Raw genomic sequence first — 18,234 nt, 5'->3', positions numbered from 1 at the left:
GCCTTAGGCTCAGAAAGGTTAAGCACTTTTTCCCCCCTAAAAAATCTCACAGATAGTGAATAATGGCATCAGCACTAATCCAATCCTCCTGCCTCCAAATCCAGTATTTTTCCTTTACAGTTAATCCCGTCCCTGCCAAGTGAACTTTGATGTTTCCTTGGCAACGGAGTGGAACTTGGAGTACCTGGAAACCATAATACTGCCTTCTCAGTGAGTCCTCAGGCTTAAATGAGGTCATCAGTACCTTTGTCTTGTGCTTCATCTTAAGGTTTATTTAAGGTTGATGTTTTGGTTACCAAAAGCTGATTGTTTCTTAATGGGTGATTTAAGCATTTCCATTTCTGGACATGCTTTGGACTTTCTGCTTGTCTTGGTTCCAGGAAGTGGGTATAAAACCAGAAACCCAGAGACAGAACAGTGGTCTGAAACTGAGGCTTCGCCCTTGGTCTTCACTTTCTACCTTTGATGTGACAGTTACTTTGTCACTGAGCTGCTGTGATAGTAACTAGCAGGCAGAGTTGAGGGTCCTTGGTATCCAAGGCCCTTTATCAATGAAGTTTGTCACCTATGGCGAGAACCATTTTATCCATTGTCTGAGGAATCAGAGCAAAAACTCTGGGGACACTGAGTGCTAGGCCATTTGAGATTCTGCCAGCAGGTGGCACTTCTTCCCCACCCCTAGCAACTATAGACTAAAAAAGAAACAATGTGTTTTATTTACCTATTACCGCTTTCTGTTTAACTAGGCCTAAGCACTTTTTCCCTACTGTAGTGAGTGGGTTGTTCACAATATCTGGTTATATACGGAAATACATTTATACTCTTCCCCCACAATGAATTTGGAATTGTTTACAATAGTAAACTATGAAAAGGGAGAATATAAACCACAGTAAGGAACATCAGATTTTATTGAGGTCTGTTAGTAAATAGAGGAATAATATAGTTTCATTGTATCTCTTCCATGAATTTACTTTTGAGACAGTTTTGCTGTGCAGCCCAGACCTCTCTAGATCAATAAAGATAGACCTCCTGCTTATGGTTCGTCCTCAGGCCTGTCTCTGAAATGCTGGGTCTGTAAATGTGGGCCAGCTTCATCCTCAGGTCTTTAGATGATGAGTGGGAAGTGGGGGAAAGATGGCTTTTCCGGGATTGGAAATAAAAACGAAGTGCGCACCTAAGGCAAGTTTCCGTCCTGTTTCTCATCTCGCTAACCTAACATACCGTGTTACCCCTGTCCAGCTCGCAAACACCTCTACGCCTCTGTTGCTCAGCATCTCTAAGGCTACATAATCCACATCCTTCAACCCCTCAGCTTCCGTTTCCAGAGGGACCTTCAGCCTGCCATTTATTTTCTGCTTTGTTCTAGGCATCGGGAACACAGGCGCATGGCTTGAATGGCCCGAGTTATGGAAACAATTCATAAGGGTCCTTGGAGACTCCTCCATCTAAGACAAAGCTGAAAAATCGCAGCAGACAGTGTTATGGTAATTATAGAATTCTCAACTCAGTAAAATCCCATGTTTCAAATTCCTCTTGAACAGGAAGTCAGATTAAAACTGGCCTCCGTTATTAATGGAGTTTGTATGGGACCATGTGGCTCAGTAGCTGAAAAGGGACCCTAACTATTTCTTCCAGACCCTTGAGTATTTCTCGGTGTTAATTAGTTTTGCTCCGCCCCTCGCTGTGTGGGTGAGGGCAAAGATTAGGGGCGGGACCGGGCGGGGCAGGGGGCTCGGGAAACCTGACTCCAGAACCCGCTCCCCGAGCCCGCAGGCAGTGGTGGCGGAGGCAGCAGGCGTGCGGCTTTGTGTCGCGCGCGGGTTCCACTGGGTGTCGCGGAGTCGCAGCCAACCAGGGTACTCTGCCTGGTCGGGGGTGTCGCATGGCCAGCCCCGCGCGATCCGGCTTCCCGGCGCGCACCAACAGCCGTCTGGACGCGTTCCTGCGGCGGCACCTGCCTCCCGAGGTGTACGACGCGGTGCGCGCCTACGAGCCGTGCATCGTGGTGTCGGACGCGGAGAAGCACACGTTCAAGTACGTGGTGCTCAGCGACCGGCTCATCTACCTGACCGAGAACCCGCCCAAGTCCATCCGGCGGGTCGTGGCTCTGCGGGACGTCGTGGCCATTGACTTGGTGAGGATCGCAAGCGGTTAGGCTCCTTCCTAAGCTCTCGCTTCCCCCTCCGGCGCCGGGAAAAGGAGGAACACCTTCCCCATCCCGCCCCAGGCTTCCCCATCGCTTATGTCAGTGAAAGCAGCTGCGCGGAAAAGCTGGCGCTTGATGTAGAATTTCAAATAAACGCGTTCTCACGGTCTCCTCCTGTTTACCTTCTGCTCCCAGTATTGGGCAGCATAGTCAGCCTCTTGTTCATTAAGCACCTACTCTGTGCAGGTACCGCGCTGCACCTCTTGTGCAGCTTGAACGGGAGACCACACTTGTGCGAGCAAACGCTGCTACGCTTTGTTTACTTTCTTGCAGCTCAGGTTTAGCCAACATGTGGCTGGTCCAGAATAAGTGAGTGAACGAATGAATTTACGTGATGTGCACGGGATATGCGCATCTTTCAGGCTGACCTCTAAATCCAAACTGAGTGCGGGCGCTTCCTGAAAGGAGTGTCATCAGGTCTGAGTGTCAAGAGATACAGTCTTGCTCCGGGTTTTAGAGTGTAGCCTTTGTACCCACCCCCTCCTCTGGGAATAGATTGACTTTAAGCAGCAGCTGCTTCTGCCTCCTCTCCTGTTTCTCCTCTCCTTGACTGCCTCCAGGTCTCTTTGTGTGAGCTGCTTTCCAGGTGTTCCTTGCTCCTTTGGGACTTGCGTCTAGCCTTTACTCTCGCTTGCTTAAGTCTGTGTCCCCATGGGAGAAGTTGGCTAAGCTGTTGATGAAGCTGTTTTGCCCACAGACTGTACCTTGGTTTTAGCACATTTAGTAGAAAATAATAAAATTAAATGAAGTTTCTTCTCTTTCTTTCGTTTTTTCCCCTCTGTCTTTACCTTCCTTCCTCTTTCCTTCCCTCCTTCCTTCCTTCCTTTCTTCCTTCCTTTTTTTCTTTTCTTTCTTTCTCTTTTTCTTCCTTTCTAAATTCTACTCAGATTTCCCTCGTCAGCTGTGGCCTTCAACACTTTTACTACACTTTTTATGTTGTGTGCACATGCATATATTTGTGAGTGTGCCCGTGTCGTGGTGAGAATGTGGAGGTCTGAGGGCAGCTTGTGTAAGTCCGTTCTCTCAGCTTGGCCGTCGTGTTAAGGCTTGGCATTAAGTAAGCAGAACCCTTAGCTGCTGAGCCATCTGGCCAGCTCTCTTTACCTTTTCCTTTCCTCCCTTTTCTTTTCCCTTTGAGTAAAAGAAGTAAATGCTTACCATTATTTCCACTCATTTGAACTAATTAAAAATAAATAAATTGCCATCTTTGTGTGTGTGTGTGTGTGTGTGTGTGTGTGTATCCAAGATTCTTGTGCTAGACCAAATGTGTTAGAAAACTTTTTGCACCCAGCATTTTTAGCATCTTCAGTGTAAATATTTGCTGTTTTGATAAAAATGTGATGATTTTTCTTATATTGCTATTCTTCCCCAGAGACACAGTCTCTTTGGTAGTGGTTGTAGATTCTACTTTGGAGTGTCAGAAACAGAGCAGCATAGTGACATTCCTTAGGGTCCAGAAACCCAGAATCAACCTAAAAGAAATGCTATACCTGATAATGCTTTACGGACAGCTTCACCTTCCAGGAATTCAGGAGAGTTTTGTTGTTGAAGGTACTCTGGTCAGTCTGAGTGTGGTGGGCATGACTCTGGCAGGCTTTGCTCTTCTCCCCATTCCCCCTGCCTTACTAAAACACTGTTAGATCATATTCCTAAAGTTAGCCCCCAAGGTCTATTTTCGTATTTGGCCAATTTCTCCTTCTGAGTTTGACCACCACGGTCCAGCACATACTATCTGCTGAAGGCAAAATCACGCCCCTGCTAGAGCTCGAGACAAATCACAGTCAGCTGCTCTGAAGAATCTGAAGCAGCCCCATACCCCACTCCTGTGATTAAATCGAAAACACGTTCTTAATATTTCCATGTTTTAAAAAGAAAATAAAGTTCCAAAATTGTCACTACAGGGTCTCATTAATTAGTGCTGGAACTTGCTGTGTAGGATTTGCTAATGTAGACTGGCCTTCAATTCCAGAGACCTGCCTGCCTCGGTCTCCTAAGCACACACAGGTGTGCACCACCACACCAGGTTGGAGTTTTCTAATTTGTAAGGATTTAATATTATTATCAATTTTTGAGAATTTCATGCTCCCCAGTTCCTTGTTTTATGTGTAGTCACCCTCTGACTTATGTCATGGTTGTCCCTGACATTATCTCACCTCGGGGCAGCTTGGAACCAGCCTTCCCTTTCATGAAGGCTAAACGAATCCCCTTTCCTACCAGAGTTCTGTCCTCCTTCTGGGGTTATTTGTTTACTATCTTTTACACTGTCTACAGACTTCTCTTCCTACGAGCTTGTCTTCTGGTTAGGGAACTTTCACTTGTCTCCGGTTCCCTTTCTGCCTTTGTTCTTGTTCACTGGACTTCTGTAAGCCGCAGAGCAAACTAGTCTCAGTGCTTCTGGGTGGCAGCTCTCCATGTTCATTGTGTGGGTAGGCTTATGTTAATCTAAGACAACAGTTACCAACCTGTGAGTCTGTTCACCTGTCATTCTCGACCCCTTGGGGGTTAAACAACCCTTTCCCAGGGGTTCCATATCAGATATCCTGTGTATCAAATGTTTACATTATGATTTATGACAGTAGCAATACAGCTATGAAATAGCAATGAAATAATTTTATATTTGGATATCACTATATTCCTCAGGAAGCCTGAGAAACCATAGTAAAGGGTTGCAGCATTAGGAAGGTTGAGAACCACTGATCAAGGCATGGTTACACTTCAGGAAAACAGCCAACACCCCCTGCCCCCCCAAATCCCAACAAAACAAGAGAAAACAAGACAGCAGAAACAAGCCTGTAAGCAAGTTGATGAAATCTAATTTTCTCTTCTAAAGGAAAAAAGGGTGGTCAGGGGGTCAAGTGGCAGCCATGAAAAAACTAGATCAGAAATCTGCGTGCTTTGCAAAAGGTATAAATTTGCAAAGGGTGACATTTCCCTTTTAGAAAAAAAAACAAAAAACATTGAAGTGCAACTGAGCTCTTTACAGGTGTTTGATAAGGTCCATCTCAAAGTTTCCTGGAAAGCTTGGGCCTCTCCAAAGTGCTGATGCTTCAGCAAAAGCTACTTTGGAGGCATTTTCTGGAGTTCTGTTCTTATATACACAACACTACAATTCATTAGAGTCTCACTAAGGCGAGACACAGTTTTTCTTTACATTTGTTTTTTATTTTATTTGTATGGGACCCTGGAAGGCCAGTAGGAGGGTGTCAGAGTCTCTGGAGCTGGAGTTACAGGCCAGCTTCCTATTTGGGTGCAGGGGGCCAAACTTTGGTCTTCTGTTAAGAGCCTTAGATACTCTTAAGCCATCTCCATAGCCCCTAGATACAAAAAATAAAACAGAAACAAACAAACCCGACCAAAACAAAAACCCTGATACAAAAAAGTATTACTTAAATACAAATAAGTGTGTGTGTGTGCATGTGTGTGTGCATTTGTCTGTATCTGTGCTAGTGTGTATGCACGTGTATAGAGTGCATGGACCTGCATGTGCACAGGGAAGCCAGAAGGAAGCATTGGGGTCCTTCCTCTATCACTTTCTGTCGCCCCTCTGAGATAAGGTCTCTTCTGGAATGTGGAGCTCACAGTCTGCAGCTCTGGAGACGCTGCTGTGCTAGGCACAGTTTCATTCTTTTTCACAGCTATTAGAAAGGACTCCTGACCCCATCACCCTTTGCCTCTCCTGTCTTTTCACTCTCCCTGTGTCTCTATGCCTTCCAGAGGTCCTAGACTCCAGGAATAAGAGTCGAGGGGAAATGCCTTGTACATGTGAAGTTGCCATAATGAAGCACATTATTTTATATGCTAGCTTAAAAATAAGAAGACTAAAATACTTTTTAGTTCAAAAATAAGGGGATAAACGAGGGGCCAGAGGGAGGGCTCAGTGGGCAAGAGGGGCTGGAGAAGTGGCTCAGTGACTAGAGGGGCTGGAAGGGTGGCTTAGTGGCTAGGATCACTTGCTGCTCTTGCAGAGAACCCAAGTTTGGTTCTCAGCACCCATGTTGGGTGTTCACACCTACTTGTAACTGCAGCTTCAGGGGATCCAGTGCTTCTTTCTGACCTCTGCTGGCACCTGTAGTCACGTGCTCATACACAACCACCCCAACACAAGTACACATACTTAAAACAAATCTTTTGTAAGTTAAAAGTTTGTTTTGTTTGGAGAAATAAAAAGTACTTAGTTTGCAGTAACTTATCAGGAAGGTAGTTTTCTTAGAGCAAAGTTTATGCATTCCACTCAGGACATGCTGGCTCCTATGAGTTCCCAAAACTCGGGAGACTTAGTGCTATAATCTGTGATATTGGGCTGGGGTGGTATGAATGAAAATGCCCAATAGGTGTTCAGGAAGTGGCACTATTAAGAGGCATGGCCCTGTTGGAGGAAGTGTGTCACTGGGAATGGGCTTTGAGGTTTCATATGCTCAAGCCAGGCCCAGTGTTTCCCTTTCTTCCTGCTGCCTGCCAATCCAGATGTGGAACTCTCTGCTACCTCTCCAGCACTACCTTCATGCCACCACGCTTCCTGCTGCTGCTGATTATAAACTAAACTTATGAACTGTAAGCCAGCTCCAATTAAATAGTTTCCTTTAGGGTTGGAGAGATGGCTCAGTGGTTAAGAGCACTGACTGCTCTTCCAGAGGTCCTGAGTTCAAATCCTAGCAACCACACGGTGGCTCACAACCATCTGTAATGACATCTGATGCCCTCTTCTGGTGTGTCTGAAGACAGCTACAGTGTACTTATATATAATAGATAACTAAGCCTAAAAAAATATTTTTCTTTATAAGAGTTGCAGTGGTCATGGTATCTCTTCATAGCAATAGGAACCTTTACTAAGTTAGGGGGACTGCATGCACACTTTTTCATGAACAATAAGTAAATAAATAAGATTTTAAATTGGGTCAAACTCAGGCAAGGTAGCACATGTCTATAATCCCAGTACTTGGGAATGAAGTCAGGAAGGCTGACATGACCTCAAGGCCCGTGTAAGTACAGGGCCAGCCTGGGCTAGACAGCAAGACACTGTTTCAAACACAAAACAACAAACATGTAAAATAAGTATGTGGCTTAAGGTTATATTTAATAGTAGCAGGAGAATGGTGGGAAGGACAGACACTAAGAGTGGTTGTTGTCTCAGGGCAGAGAATGTGAGGCCTCGGCAAAAGGAGTAAAAAGCGAAAGGAAACTGTAGCAATCTGGGCTGCTCATTCACCTCCTGGTAACTTTCTTTCTCTTTCTTTTGTTTACTTATTTACCATGGCCTACTCATTTCTGGACAGCCTGTGTCTCTTGGTAACCATTCCCCTCACTTTCTTTGGCTTCCTTCACTCTCTTGGGTAGAAGTTCAGCATATTTTATTTTATGCCCTCTCCTTGTTGTCTCTTCAGAGTGTTATATTGGTGTTTGTGCTGCAGGATGTGGGGTGAATCTTCTTTAGAGAGACTGAAAAAATTGGATTCTGCTAGTTCTCTCGGACTCTGACCTCCAAGACATAGTGGTATCTGTCTCAGGAATCATTCAGTCTCTCTCTCTCTTCTTCTTAGTTAAATTAATATTTAATATATGTGATTTTATATAATTATACATAATGAATAGATAGAATTATTATAATTTATTTTGTTGTTTCAGGACAGGGTTTCCCTGTGTAGTTCTGGCTGTTTGAGAACTCATTCTGTAGACTAGACTGGCCTTGAACTCACAGAGATCTGCCTGCCTCTGCTTGGATTATGGCTCATGGGTTAAGAACACTGACTGCTCTTCCAGATGTCTTGTGTTCAATTCCCAGCAACCACATGGTGGCTCACAACCATCTGTAATGGGATCTGATGCTCTCTTCTGGTGTGTCTGAAGATAGCAACAGTGTGCTCATATACATAAAAATAAATAAATCTTTAAAAAACTAAGACAAAGTTATGAAGCCATTATGAAGGAATCAGGTCATTATGGGTTGACTTGTTCATAATAGGAATATGTTCTCCTTTCATTTTGAAGGCAGCACCTTAATACTAATAAGACAAATCAACAGCAGTTGTCAATATAAATAAGATAAAATGATATAAATGCATAGATTCTTAATAGTTTAGTCAGTGAACCGAGCAGTACTGTAAGATAAATACTATTTCTTCATACTATATCATATTAACTTGAAACAGAAACAAATGGGTACCCTGTTCTCTTCCAAGTGTCCCTTGCTGCCATCATCAGAGACAAATGTGCTGGGTAAAGCAGGATATGGCTCAGAATTTTATTGTAATGGTTTTCGTGAGTAGTCAGTGGTCATCAAGGATGACAAGTGTCAGTTGGGCAAGGTAGTATACGAAAGGCAGTGTCATATGTCTCTTCAGATGAGAGGGAGGGTGAGAGGGGTCATATGTATGGGTCATGCATATACACAACTGAGTTGGAATTTGTTAGCACGAATCTGCTGACCTCTGCACCAGCCTCTAACCACTGAGGATTCAGCCGAGACAATCTCTCTACAAGTGTGTGTGGTGTCTTTAGAAGGCTTGGGGGCTTGCAATAGGAAAGACATAATTACCTAGATAAGCAAATTATGTGGTTTCTGGACATGGGTTGCCAAAGTGGGAGGGGGTGAAGTTGGTGGCTGAGTCCCAAGGCTGGGTTCCTTTGAAAATAGAATCCCACTTTACATTTTATCTGTCTCTACTGGGGATTCGTGTGTGTGTGTGTGTGTGTGTGTGGTGTGCATGTGTGTTGTGGTGTGCGTTTGATGAATTATATGAATTGGAAAATTGCTATTAGTCCTGTTGGCTGCATAACAAGGTGCAGTATCTCATTAAAAAACCCAAACTGCCAAGAAGCAATAAAAGCTCCTTTTAAAGGCTTTGGTCTTCAGAGCCCGAGACAGGCCTCTTGCCGTTGATGACGGCCAAGGACATGCTTAGTCTGAAGACTCTGGGTGAGAAGCTGCATCCTTTACACAGGACCAAGACTTGATCCCCCCCTCACTTTTTCTTAGCTGTGGTTCTTGGCTGTGTGGCAATGATTTGAAATAGTCCGAGGGGGTCATCCCTATTTCAATGGGTACAGCCCCATTCACAAAACTAGACATTCTTTTTGGAGGATGTGAGTGGATCAGTTCCTGCTAGTGATTTTCAGAGATTTCAAAAATAGCTTCCCTAGGGACTGCTACTCTGAAGGCCAAGTCGAGTATAATGAGAGAAAAACACATGGTAGGATACAGTGAGCTTATTAATTACACTCTGAACAGATTTTTAACTTAACAAGTTCTAAACTTAAAAATAGCTTCTACTTTGGGCTGAGCTCTGGATGGCACGTGATGTACATAATGGCTGCCATAAGCCATTTTGGAGGAAATCTACTTAGAATGTCTCCACAGTGTGGACATTTTATCAATGTCTCCCATTCTTTGGTATTGTGGTTTTCTCCATCTTTTATGTTCCCTCAGAAATACTTTTGAGTAGCCGTTTAATTAAGCTGTAATGAACTGATTGCTTTCTTTCCTTGTTGCAGGCGGGTTAAAGTTTACCGTGCACAGAGGATGTTAAATCCTGAAAGGAAGTTTACATATGTTGAATGTCTTCAGTCTTTCTGAGCCTTACTTCTACTACCTAATGTCACAGTAGATAGATGGATCCTCTAATGTGGCCCTGTTCATCTACAATCCTCTACCACATAGACTTCTATTAATTGGGTGGTACATTTTGTATGGGTTTTCCACTAATATTTTGACATTTCAGGAAGTCAAATGAGACCTGTTTTTTTTAATTATCTCATTAATTTCAAAGTAGAAACAAGCAGTTAAGAAAAAGTTAAAACCAAATATTTGAAATGAAATGTGAAAAACTACTGAACAGAATTTATTCTACAAATATTAAATGAAAATGATATAAAAAACCCGAAAATTTTAGGAGCTCTGAGACTTTTTCCAAAACATCTTATTCTTAGAATGTGAGACCCTAAAGACACAGAAATGGTTAGTCACACTCAGAGACTTTCCAGTCATCCCAAGGCTATGAGATCCCGCCTGTGCCTGACAAATAAAAACAGTGGCCCAGAGTGATTCTCAGAAAAAACACAGAATATACTGACTGATAGCTACCTGGCCTCTAGAAAGCCCTAGACAGGATCCTGACATGTCATAAATTAGCTCATGCTCTAATCACCCAACTTTGAGAAACAAAACAAGGACAAAACCCCTCAAAGTTTTGAAATACATAAACAAGGGTCTGAAAATGTAAAAACAAAGTTTTAGTGGACAGGTCAAGCTATACTGACCAAACTGAGTCAGGACTGAATCCCAAGGAGAATGCAAATTGTCAACAACCTTACTGCCAAAGTTTCTCCCCCCTTTCCTCCCTCTTTCCCTCCTCTTTCTGAAAATTATACTGCTGACCAATGGTAAAATAGTAGTTTACCCCCTTCACAAAAAAGTATAAAAGATGTATGCCTTTTGAGTTCAGGGTTGACTCTCCCTGTAAGAATGAGCAACCCCATGTATATGGAATAAAAACCTCTGTTATTACAGCGGTCTATCATCTAATTGTGTTCTGTGGGTCACATTCCTGAGCTAAGACTCCTCGGGTCTTACAAAATCTAAATAGAATGTTATAGGAGCCCAGGAGAGGGAGTGGAATTCTGTCTAATAATGATGATGATGATGATGATGATGATGATGATGATGATGATAATAATAATAATAATAATAATAATAATAATAATAATAATGATAATGCCATGGGTACCTCCACTGAGGAAGTGAAAAGTTAGTCTGAGAGAATGAAGTGACTTTTTAAAAGCATAATAAAAGGGGGCGTGTATTCCAAAGGAGAGACTGGGAAACAAGAAGAGGAAAGGTATCCCTCGGAGAAAAGGTATAAACCACTCAGGGCAAGCTTGTCCTTAGTTGTGTGGGAATTATCTCAAAATGAGTGATTGTTGTATCCAACAAGATCAGTTTTCTTTTTCAGATTGACGATTACCCAGAATTTCTGAGTTCTCCAGACAGAGAGATCAACCAGCACATCCGGATTGTCTATTCTTCAACCGTCTTGAAAAAGGAGCGCGGAAAATCCAAAGGTGTCGGGAAATCCCTATTCCCAGTTCAGCACAGCGGTGCTTACAAGAAAGGTATGTAGTACATACACTGCATACATCTTATTTTTAGTTTTTGAGACAAGGTTTCTCTTCCCTTTGAGACCTGTAGCTTTAAAAAACAACAATTCTGGTGAAGAAGTACTAAAGCTAAATAGAAGGTTGATGAACCTGGGTCTGGACTACCCACTGGCCAACCTTTGAGCCTGGGGCGTCCCACTAAGAAAAGGTGGTCATTTAACAGCGTTTGTTCATCAGGAATACATTTTGAACAGCGTGCTGGCACACACCTGTAACCTCAGCACCTGGACTGACTGCTGAGGCAGGAGAATTGCCAGTTCAAGACAAGCACCCGTCTTAAAGAAGAAATAGAAAAACAAAGTAGCAGTACTGCTGATGGCCTGTCCCTGGCAGGATCTTTGAAACAGGCTCCACAGAATCTAGAACTGGGGTTAATTCTGGCGGTAGCAGGCAGGTAGGATCGGCAGCCAAGGAGCAGGATTGGTTCACTGGACAGAAGACTACTCGGAGGGAAGAATGAAGTCATGGGCGTTCAGGCTAATTTTGACCAAACAGGATTCTTGCTGAAGGCAGGCCAGGGAAGTCAGATGTTACCTGGGGACGTGAGGAAGGTGAGGAATCAAATCAGACACATGAAGTAACCACATAGAGAACACGGAGCATCCTGGGCTTCTTCGTCTGCTTTGAGATAGTGTTTGCTACACAGCTCAGGTTTGTGGTTGAAAATACTGCTGGGCTTTCAGACGACCTGGGTTCAGTTCTCAGCCCCCATAGGTGGCCCATAGCCACCTGTCACTCCAGACCCAGCACCCTCTTCTGATCTCCGTGGGCACCAGGCACAGAGGACATGTGGTGCACACACATACATGTAGGCAGAAACACTCATACACATCAAATAGAGGCTCGCATCCTTAGTGTTGCAGGGAAGGTGAGAAATAAAGGCCCATGGAGAAGCCCTTCTTCAGACACCCAAGGAGAGGAGTCACTCACTGTCCACTGGTCTTCACTCCCAGCCACAGTGAGAGCCTTCCAGAGTGTCAGAAAGCTACACAGAAGAAGGAAGGTGTGTGATGTTTTTCCCTTCAATGGACCAGCTGCCCTGCTCAGTACGGAAACTGTTTGTACCAGGCATCATTAGCAGGGTTATGCAATCCCTGGCTGCTCACTGCTCTCTTGTGACACTAATTAGGATCTCTAACTGGTACTGGTTGCCCTCAAATGCATTCTCAACCCACCCGCACGCATCGTTTTCCTGGCTCTTTTTTTTTTTTTTCAACAGGGACAGGCACGTGAAAACAGATAGAAAGAATACAGAGCAAAGCATTTGAATCTAATGGACTCGGGATTTCTAGAAACTTTGCAAACGATACTGAACGGTGGAGAATTTATGCTGTGTGCCTCTGTGTGGCTCGTCACAGAACCTCTTCTGTCATCCGTTCTTTGCTTTCAGATAATTCACAGCTATCGTGGGAGATGTGTTTCTGCAAGCTGGCCTTGAACTCACCGAGATTCTCCTGCCTCTGCCTCCAGAGTGCTGGAGTTAGAGATGTGCACCTCCATGCCTGCCCACCACATCTGACATCCTCGTGCAGTGGTCCTTTGAAGTAGAATCTTTCTCTTAACACAGGAAGAGATAGTGCACATTACGAGATAAAAGCTGTTTACCCTTCATATCATGATAACAGTGACACACTCTGTGTTTCTGTGGAGGTAAACGATTTGGGTCGGGCTTTCCTTTATACATTGAACACTGTGGTTTACCTCTTAGATGCTCTGTACTGTGGTCTTAAAGTAAGGGTTCATACCTGTCCGACCAGCTGCTTCAAAAGAGTCAGTAGCAAAATCTTTAATGTTAATGATAATGTCACGTCTAGAGACGAAACAGACATGAACTACTGAGACCTTAAATAAAGGTAATTATTAGGACTGACTTCAAACCTCTCGGGAGAAAGCCCAGGGAATATTTTTATTATGTGGCAAAGTTGTCCACTCTCTAGTCAACGTGATCGTCCTAATGAGGGAAACTCAACATGCAGATAATTTGTGGTTAAAAACACTTGCTTTAAATCGTCACACACGAGTATTAGACCCAGCAGCTTTTCCAGAGATACAGAGAAAAAGTAGTTTTTCCCTGTGGACATATATGCGTCCTTCTGTGGGCCCCAGTCAGCATTTTGGATTTTAGATGCAGTGGGGTTATTCAGTGTGGTGTCAGCTTTGCTTCATGCACAGTGCCTGAGATCGATGAATGCAGAGGGTTAGCTCGGCTCACACAGCTGTCCAAGGCTGCTTGATCTCGTGGTTTTGGGCCTTGGCACAGCAGCATGGGATGGAAGGGAGCGTGACAGAGCAATGTTCTGGGTTCCCCAATGAAAGACACATACGTAGCCTTTATAGTTTGATATGCCTTAAACAGCTCAATGGTTGGGCCACTTCCTAATGTCCACATGGCTAATCCACCTCCCTCCGATGCTCCCAAGTTATTTACTAAACCCTATCTTCCATCTTGGCTGCCCTGGACCTAGACATGCAGCCCTCTTCGGCTGCTATCCCCCGTTCCTACATGACCGCTATTCCTGCACCTCATTAGGTTAGAGCCTTTCCTCTCCTCCTTCTCCCAGCAAGGCGGATCTCCTTGTCCTTCTTCCTTGATCCCTCCTTGAGAATCCTAAAAGTCCAACCTCTCTCTGCTCTGTCCAGCCATTAGCTGCCGACAACTTGTTTTGTTTTTTTTTTTAACCAATCAGAACCAACTGGGGCGGGGTCCCTCAGTGTCTTAGGTGCAGACTTTAACTAAATAACTAAATACGAACAGTCACTGCAAGGTGTTTTGCCCTAGGCCAGTTCAGAAGTGAAGAGAAAGATAGGAAGGGCTTCTGATCCAGATATCCACTCCACGGCATGCTTTCGTTTACTTCTTCCTGACCCCTATCCTGTGGGAGTTGTACCACCTTTCAGGAGCAATGCGGGATTGGGAGTAAGCCCCTGGGAGACATCGAAGCACAAACTATAGCAAGCTACAAGAACAAGACCAGTGCCAACAGTGGCTACGAGAAACTTCCGAAGCTCTGGACGAGATTGGACCAAGAATTACTTAGTTTTAGGTTCATTCTAGATAGAACATTGTCCGTATGAAAACTTACTTCAGTCTCAGATGTATTTTATAACTGATTGGATTATGGCCAACACTGACACATTTAGCCGCTGGGTAACTGAATTTCAGTTTGGCTTAAACAGCTTCATGGGGCTAGTGGATACTGTCATGTCCTAGTGCCAGAACCACAGAGATGTAAAGAAAAACAGACTAGTCCCCAAAGCAGAATGATATATAATGTACTAACATGGAATGGAAGCAGGTGTGGTGGTGCATGCTTGCCATCCCACCACCCGGGAGGTAGAGGCAGGGGGAGCAGGAATTAAAGATTATCATCCTCTACATGGTGAGTTTGAGGTAGACTTAGCTACAGGAAACCCTCAAAAAACAAAAGCAGACAAAACAATACAAAAACAAAACCGGAAGTCCACACAGTCCCAGCATGTAGGAGGCAGAGACGGGGTGATCAGTACAAGTTCAAGGTCAGCCTGCTCTACATAGCGGGTTCCAGGCCAGCAAGGCTGTGCAGGGAAACAACAGAAGAAATAGTAACGGAACCAGAATTTTGTATGTGTCTGTGTCTTATGGTTTTATTGCCATGAAGAGACACCATGACCAAGGCAACTCTTATAGAGGATCATATTTAATTGGGGCTGGCTTATAGGTTCAGATGTTCAGTCCTTTATCATCATGGTGTGAAGCATGGCACTGTGCAGGCAGACTTGGTGCTGGAGAAGCCAAGAGTTTTACATCTTGATCCGAAGGCAGCCAGAACATTCTATCTGCAATGGATGGAGCTTAAGCCTCAAAGCCCACCCCCACAGTGACACGGTTCCTCCAATAAGGTCACACCTATTCCAACATTGCCACACCTCCTAATAATGCCGCTCCCCGAGCCAAGCATATTCAAACCACCACAATCAGTATTTGTACACAGATGCACACACACACTTACCATATATGTGTATGTAAGCTAAAATCTAGAACATTTCCTAAAGCTAATGATGAGGAAATCTAAAAGTAAAGGCATCAGGAGCCTCTCGGGTTTAATGGGAAGTGTTTATGTAATTCAACTTGAACATCTTCACAGGAAGAGAATTTTTTTTTCAGTATAAAATCTCTTGCAATAGCAAATTTGTTCTGCAGTCTGGTTTCATTTCTGTTTCTGTGATAATATGCAATGACAGAAAAACAGCTTAGGGGGAAAAGGGCTTATTGTCTTAGTTTCAGGTTACAAGCCCATCATGGTGGGAAAGTGAAGGCAGAAACTTGCTTATAGTCATATCGGTGGACAAAGGCAGAGAGAAGATAAATGCACGAGTGCCTACACCTGGATTACTTTTCCCCCCTTTTAAGTTCAGGACCTAAATTTAGGGAACAACCTGCCAACAATGGGAGCATTTTCCTACTTCAACTGACCTATCAAGACAGTTTCCCACAGACATTGTCACAGGCTAGCTTGGTCTAGAAAGCCCCTCATTCAGACTTTTTTCCAGATGACCTAATACTGTGTTGACAGTCAAATCTAGTCATCACATTGTGTCTTCTAAAAAAAGTGTTCCCCCCCCCCCACCCCGCTGTGTGTGTGAGACATTTTTGTACAAGTCTGTATATGTGTTATATGTACATGTTTCTGTGGGTGTATGCATGTGTACTTGTACATGTTGAAGCCAGAGATCTATTTATATGTCTTCCTTGGCTGCTCTCACATGACATTTTGAGACATGATCTCTCTCGGAACCTGGAGCCCATGGTGATCGTCCTCCTAGCTCCTTCCCCAGTGCTAGGGTCATAAACACATGCATAAACACATGCCACTACCCCCAGCTCTTACATGGATGCTGGGGGTCCGCTCCTAGGTTCTTGTGTGTTGGGCACTGGACCGCCTAAGCCATCTCCCAGCCTGCTGACGTGTCTTCAGCTAGGTAGCATTATAAACATCCCATCTGAAACCCACTGGGCTAGCTGACCAAAGACTTCATGTCTAAGCCATTTGCCCTAGAGAATGGAGTCCCTTCCAGCTTTATCCACGTTCTTGTCTTTACCCACAGACTCCAGTACTGGCTGCCTAGGAGATCAGGTATTCTCCCAACTATAGAAGCAGGCTGAGCCCTACTGATGCCTGGGGAAGAGGTACAGATTTTCCTTGTCCCCTTATAAATGAAGACTTTGGGCCAACATAGAGTGACATTGGCACTAGGGTTTTTGTGTCACTATCCCTTATGAACATTAGGTCCTCATAGACTCAAATTACATAAAATGAATGACCACAAGATTTTTGTTTGTTTTGAAGTCAAGCAAGAGAAGAACAGTGGCCCTCCCTTTTGGAGAAGAAAAGTCTCTAGGAGTCTGAATGAATCTTCTCTCAGGTAAGATAATTTTGACTTGCTGATCAAACTCATTTTATGTTGCAGTTTTTAAAACTATATTTATATACATTGTGTGGGTGGTGTGTGCAACAGTGTAACACTGTGTACATGGAGGTTAGAGATCCTTTGCAAGAGTAGGTTCTCACCTACCTCGTGGGTTCTGGGGATCAAAGTTAGGTCATCAGCCTTGGTGGTCAGTACCTTTACCTGCTAAGCCGTCTCTCTAGCCCTCATTCTTTTTTCGATAAACTTTTCTACTATTTGCTTTAGATTTGTTATGTGCATCTCTTATATACAACGAAAAAAAGTATTTTGAAAAAAATTTTCCCAAATTAAAATCCAGTTAGCTAAAGTAACACAATGTGATTTATTTTTTTTTATGAAATTTTAATTTTTTATGGAATAATTCAATGATACAATGTAAATGAATAATTGGTTAAAATTGAACCAAAATTAATTACTGGCTGGGTGATGGTAGCACATGCCTTTAATTGTAGTACTCAGGAGGCAGAGGCAATCGGATCTCTGTGAGTTTGGGGCCAGCCTCGTCTACAAAAAGAGTTCCAGGACAGGCAGGGCTACACAAACTCACAGACTGTGAACTTTGTGTAGAGCAAAATGTTGGGACTTTTAACATTTTTTATTTGGTTGGTTTTTCTTTTTGGAATGTGGATAGACCTCTAACTCACTGTGTAGCTAAGAATGGCCTTGAACTCCCGATTCCCCCATCTTCACTCACTAGTGTGTAACTTACAGCTCCAAGCCACCGCATACTTTTTAAAAATGCCAAGGTACTTATAATCAAACTCAAGGCTTTGAGCATTTGAGGCAAGGCCTCTTCTAAATGGACTAGTCCTGAGTCTCATCATGATACAGAGGTGAATGAGGCATCATTCTTGTCCTTGAGGAGCCTAACAAGGCTACATGATATTTGCCTGGACTTATATAATGATAAATATGCTAGGTGCCTGACATGAGTTGAAGCAATTTGTTTAAGAGGTATTTTGGGTTTTCTTTTGTTGTTGTTGTTTTTTGTTTTGTTTGCTTTTGTTTTTTTGAGACAGGATTTCCTTGTGTAGCCCTGACTGTCTGGAACTCCCTCTGTAGACCAGGCTGACTTCGAACTCACAGAGATCTTTCTGCCTCTGCCTCTCAGTACTAGGACTAAAGGTGTATGCTACCTCTGCCCAGCTCTGAGAGATTTAAAGTGTATGTGTGTGATAGGTGGTGGTGGGGAATTAAATTCACTTGTGGGAGAGATCAAGATTCCAGGTGGCAGTTGGTAAGAGCCAGTTCCCAAGGAGATGGGGCCATCAAGGAGACCGGAATGTGAAAACTGAGGTAGGTGACATATGGAACATATATGAGGGCTGTGTGTGGCTCACCTGACATACCTGGAGTCTTAGTTAGGGTTTTACTGCTGTGAACAGACACCATGACCAAGGCAACTCTCATAAGGACCACATTTCATTGGG

The 18,234-nt window shown here is 43.8% G+C and overlaps 1 protein-coding gene across 1 annotated transcript in view; it reads left to right on the top strand.

Moving 5' to 3' along the window:
* Positions 1–1,882: 1,882 nt before the first annotated feature.
* Positions 1,883–18,234, top strand: part of LOC308435156 (uncharacterized protein C12orf56 homolog) — a gene marked incomplete at both ends in the record, with an annotated part of 50,764 nt that continues 34,412 nt past the window's right edge. Inside the window, 3 exons of the mRNA XM_080935779.1 lie at positions 1,883–2,134; positions 11,152–11,311; positions 16,684–16,759. Coding sequence (XP_080791905.1) covers positions 1,883–2,134; positions 11,152–11,311; positions 16,684–16,759 — 488 coding nt within the window. The remainder of the gene's footprint in view (positions 2,135–11,151; positions 11,312–16,683; positions 16,760–18,234) is intronic.

This window comes from Micromys minutus (assembly GCF_963924665.1).
Source record: "Micromys minutus genome assembly, chromosome: 22".
Taxonomy (NCBI): domain Eukaryota; kingdom Metazoa; phylum Chordata; class Mammalia; order Rodentia; family Muridae; genus Micromys; species Micromys minutus.
Note: the sequence above shows the minus strand (reverse complement) of the source record. Positions and strands in the feature narration are given on the sequence as shown.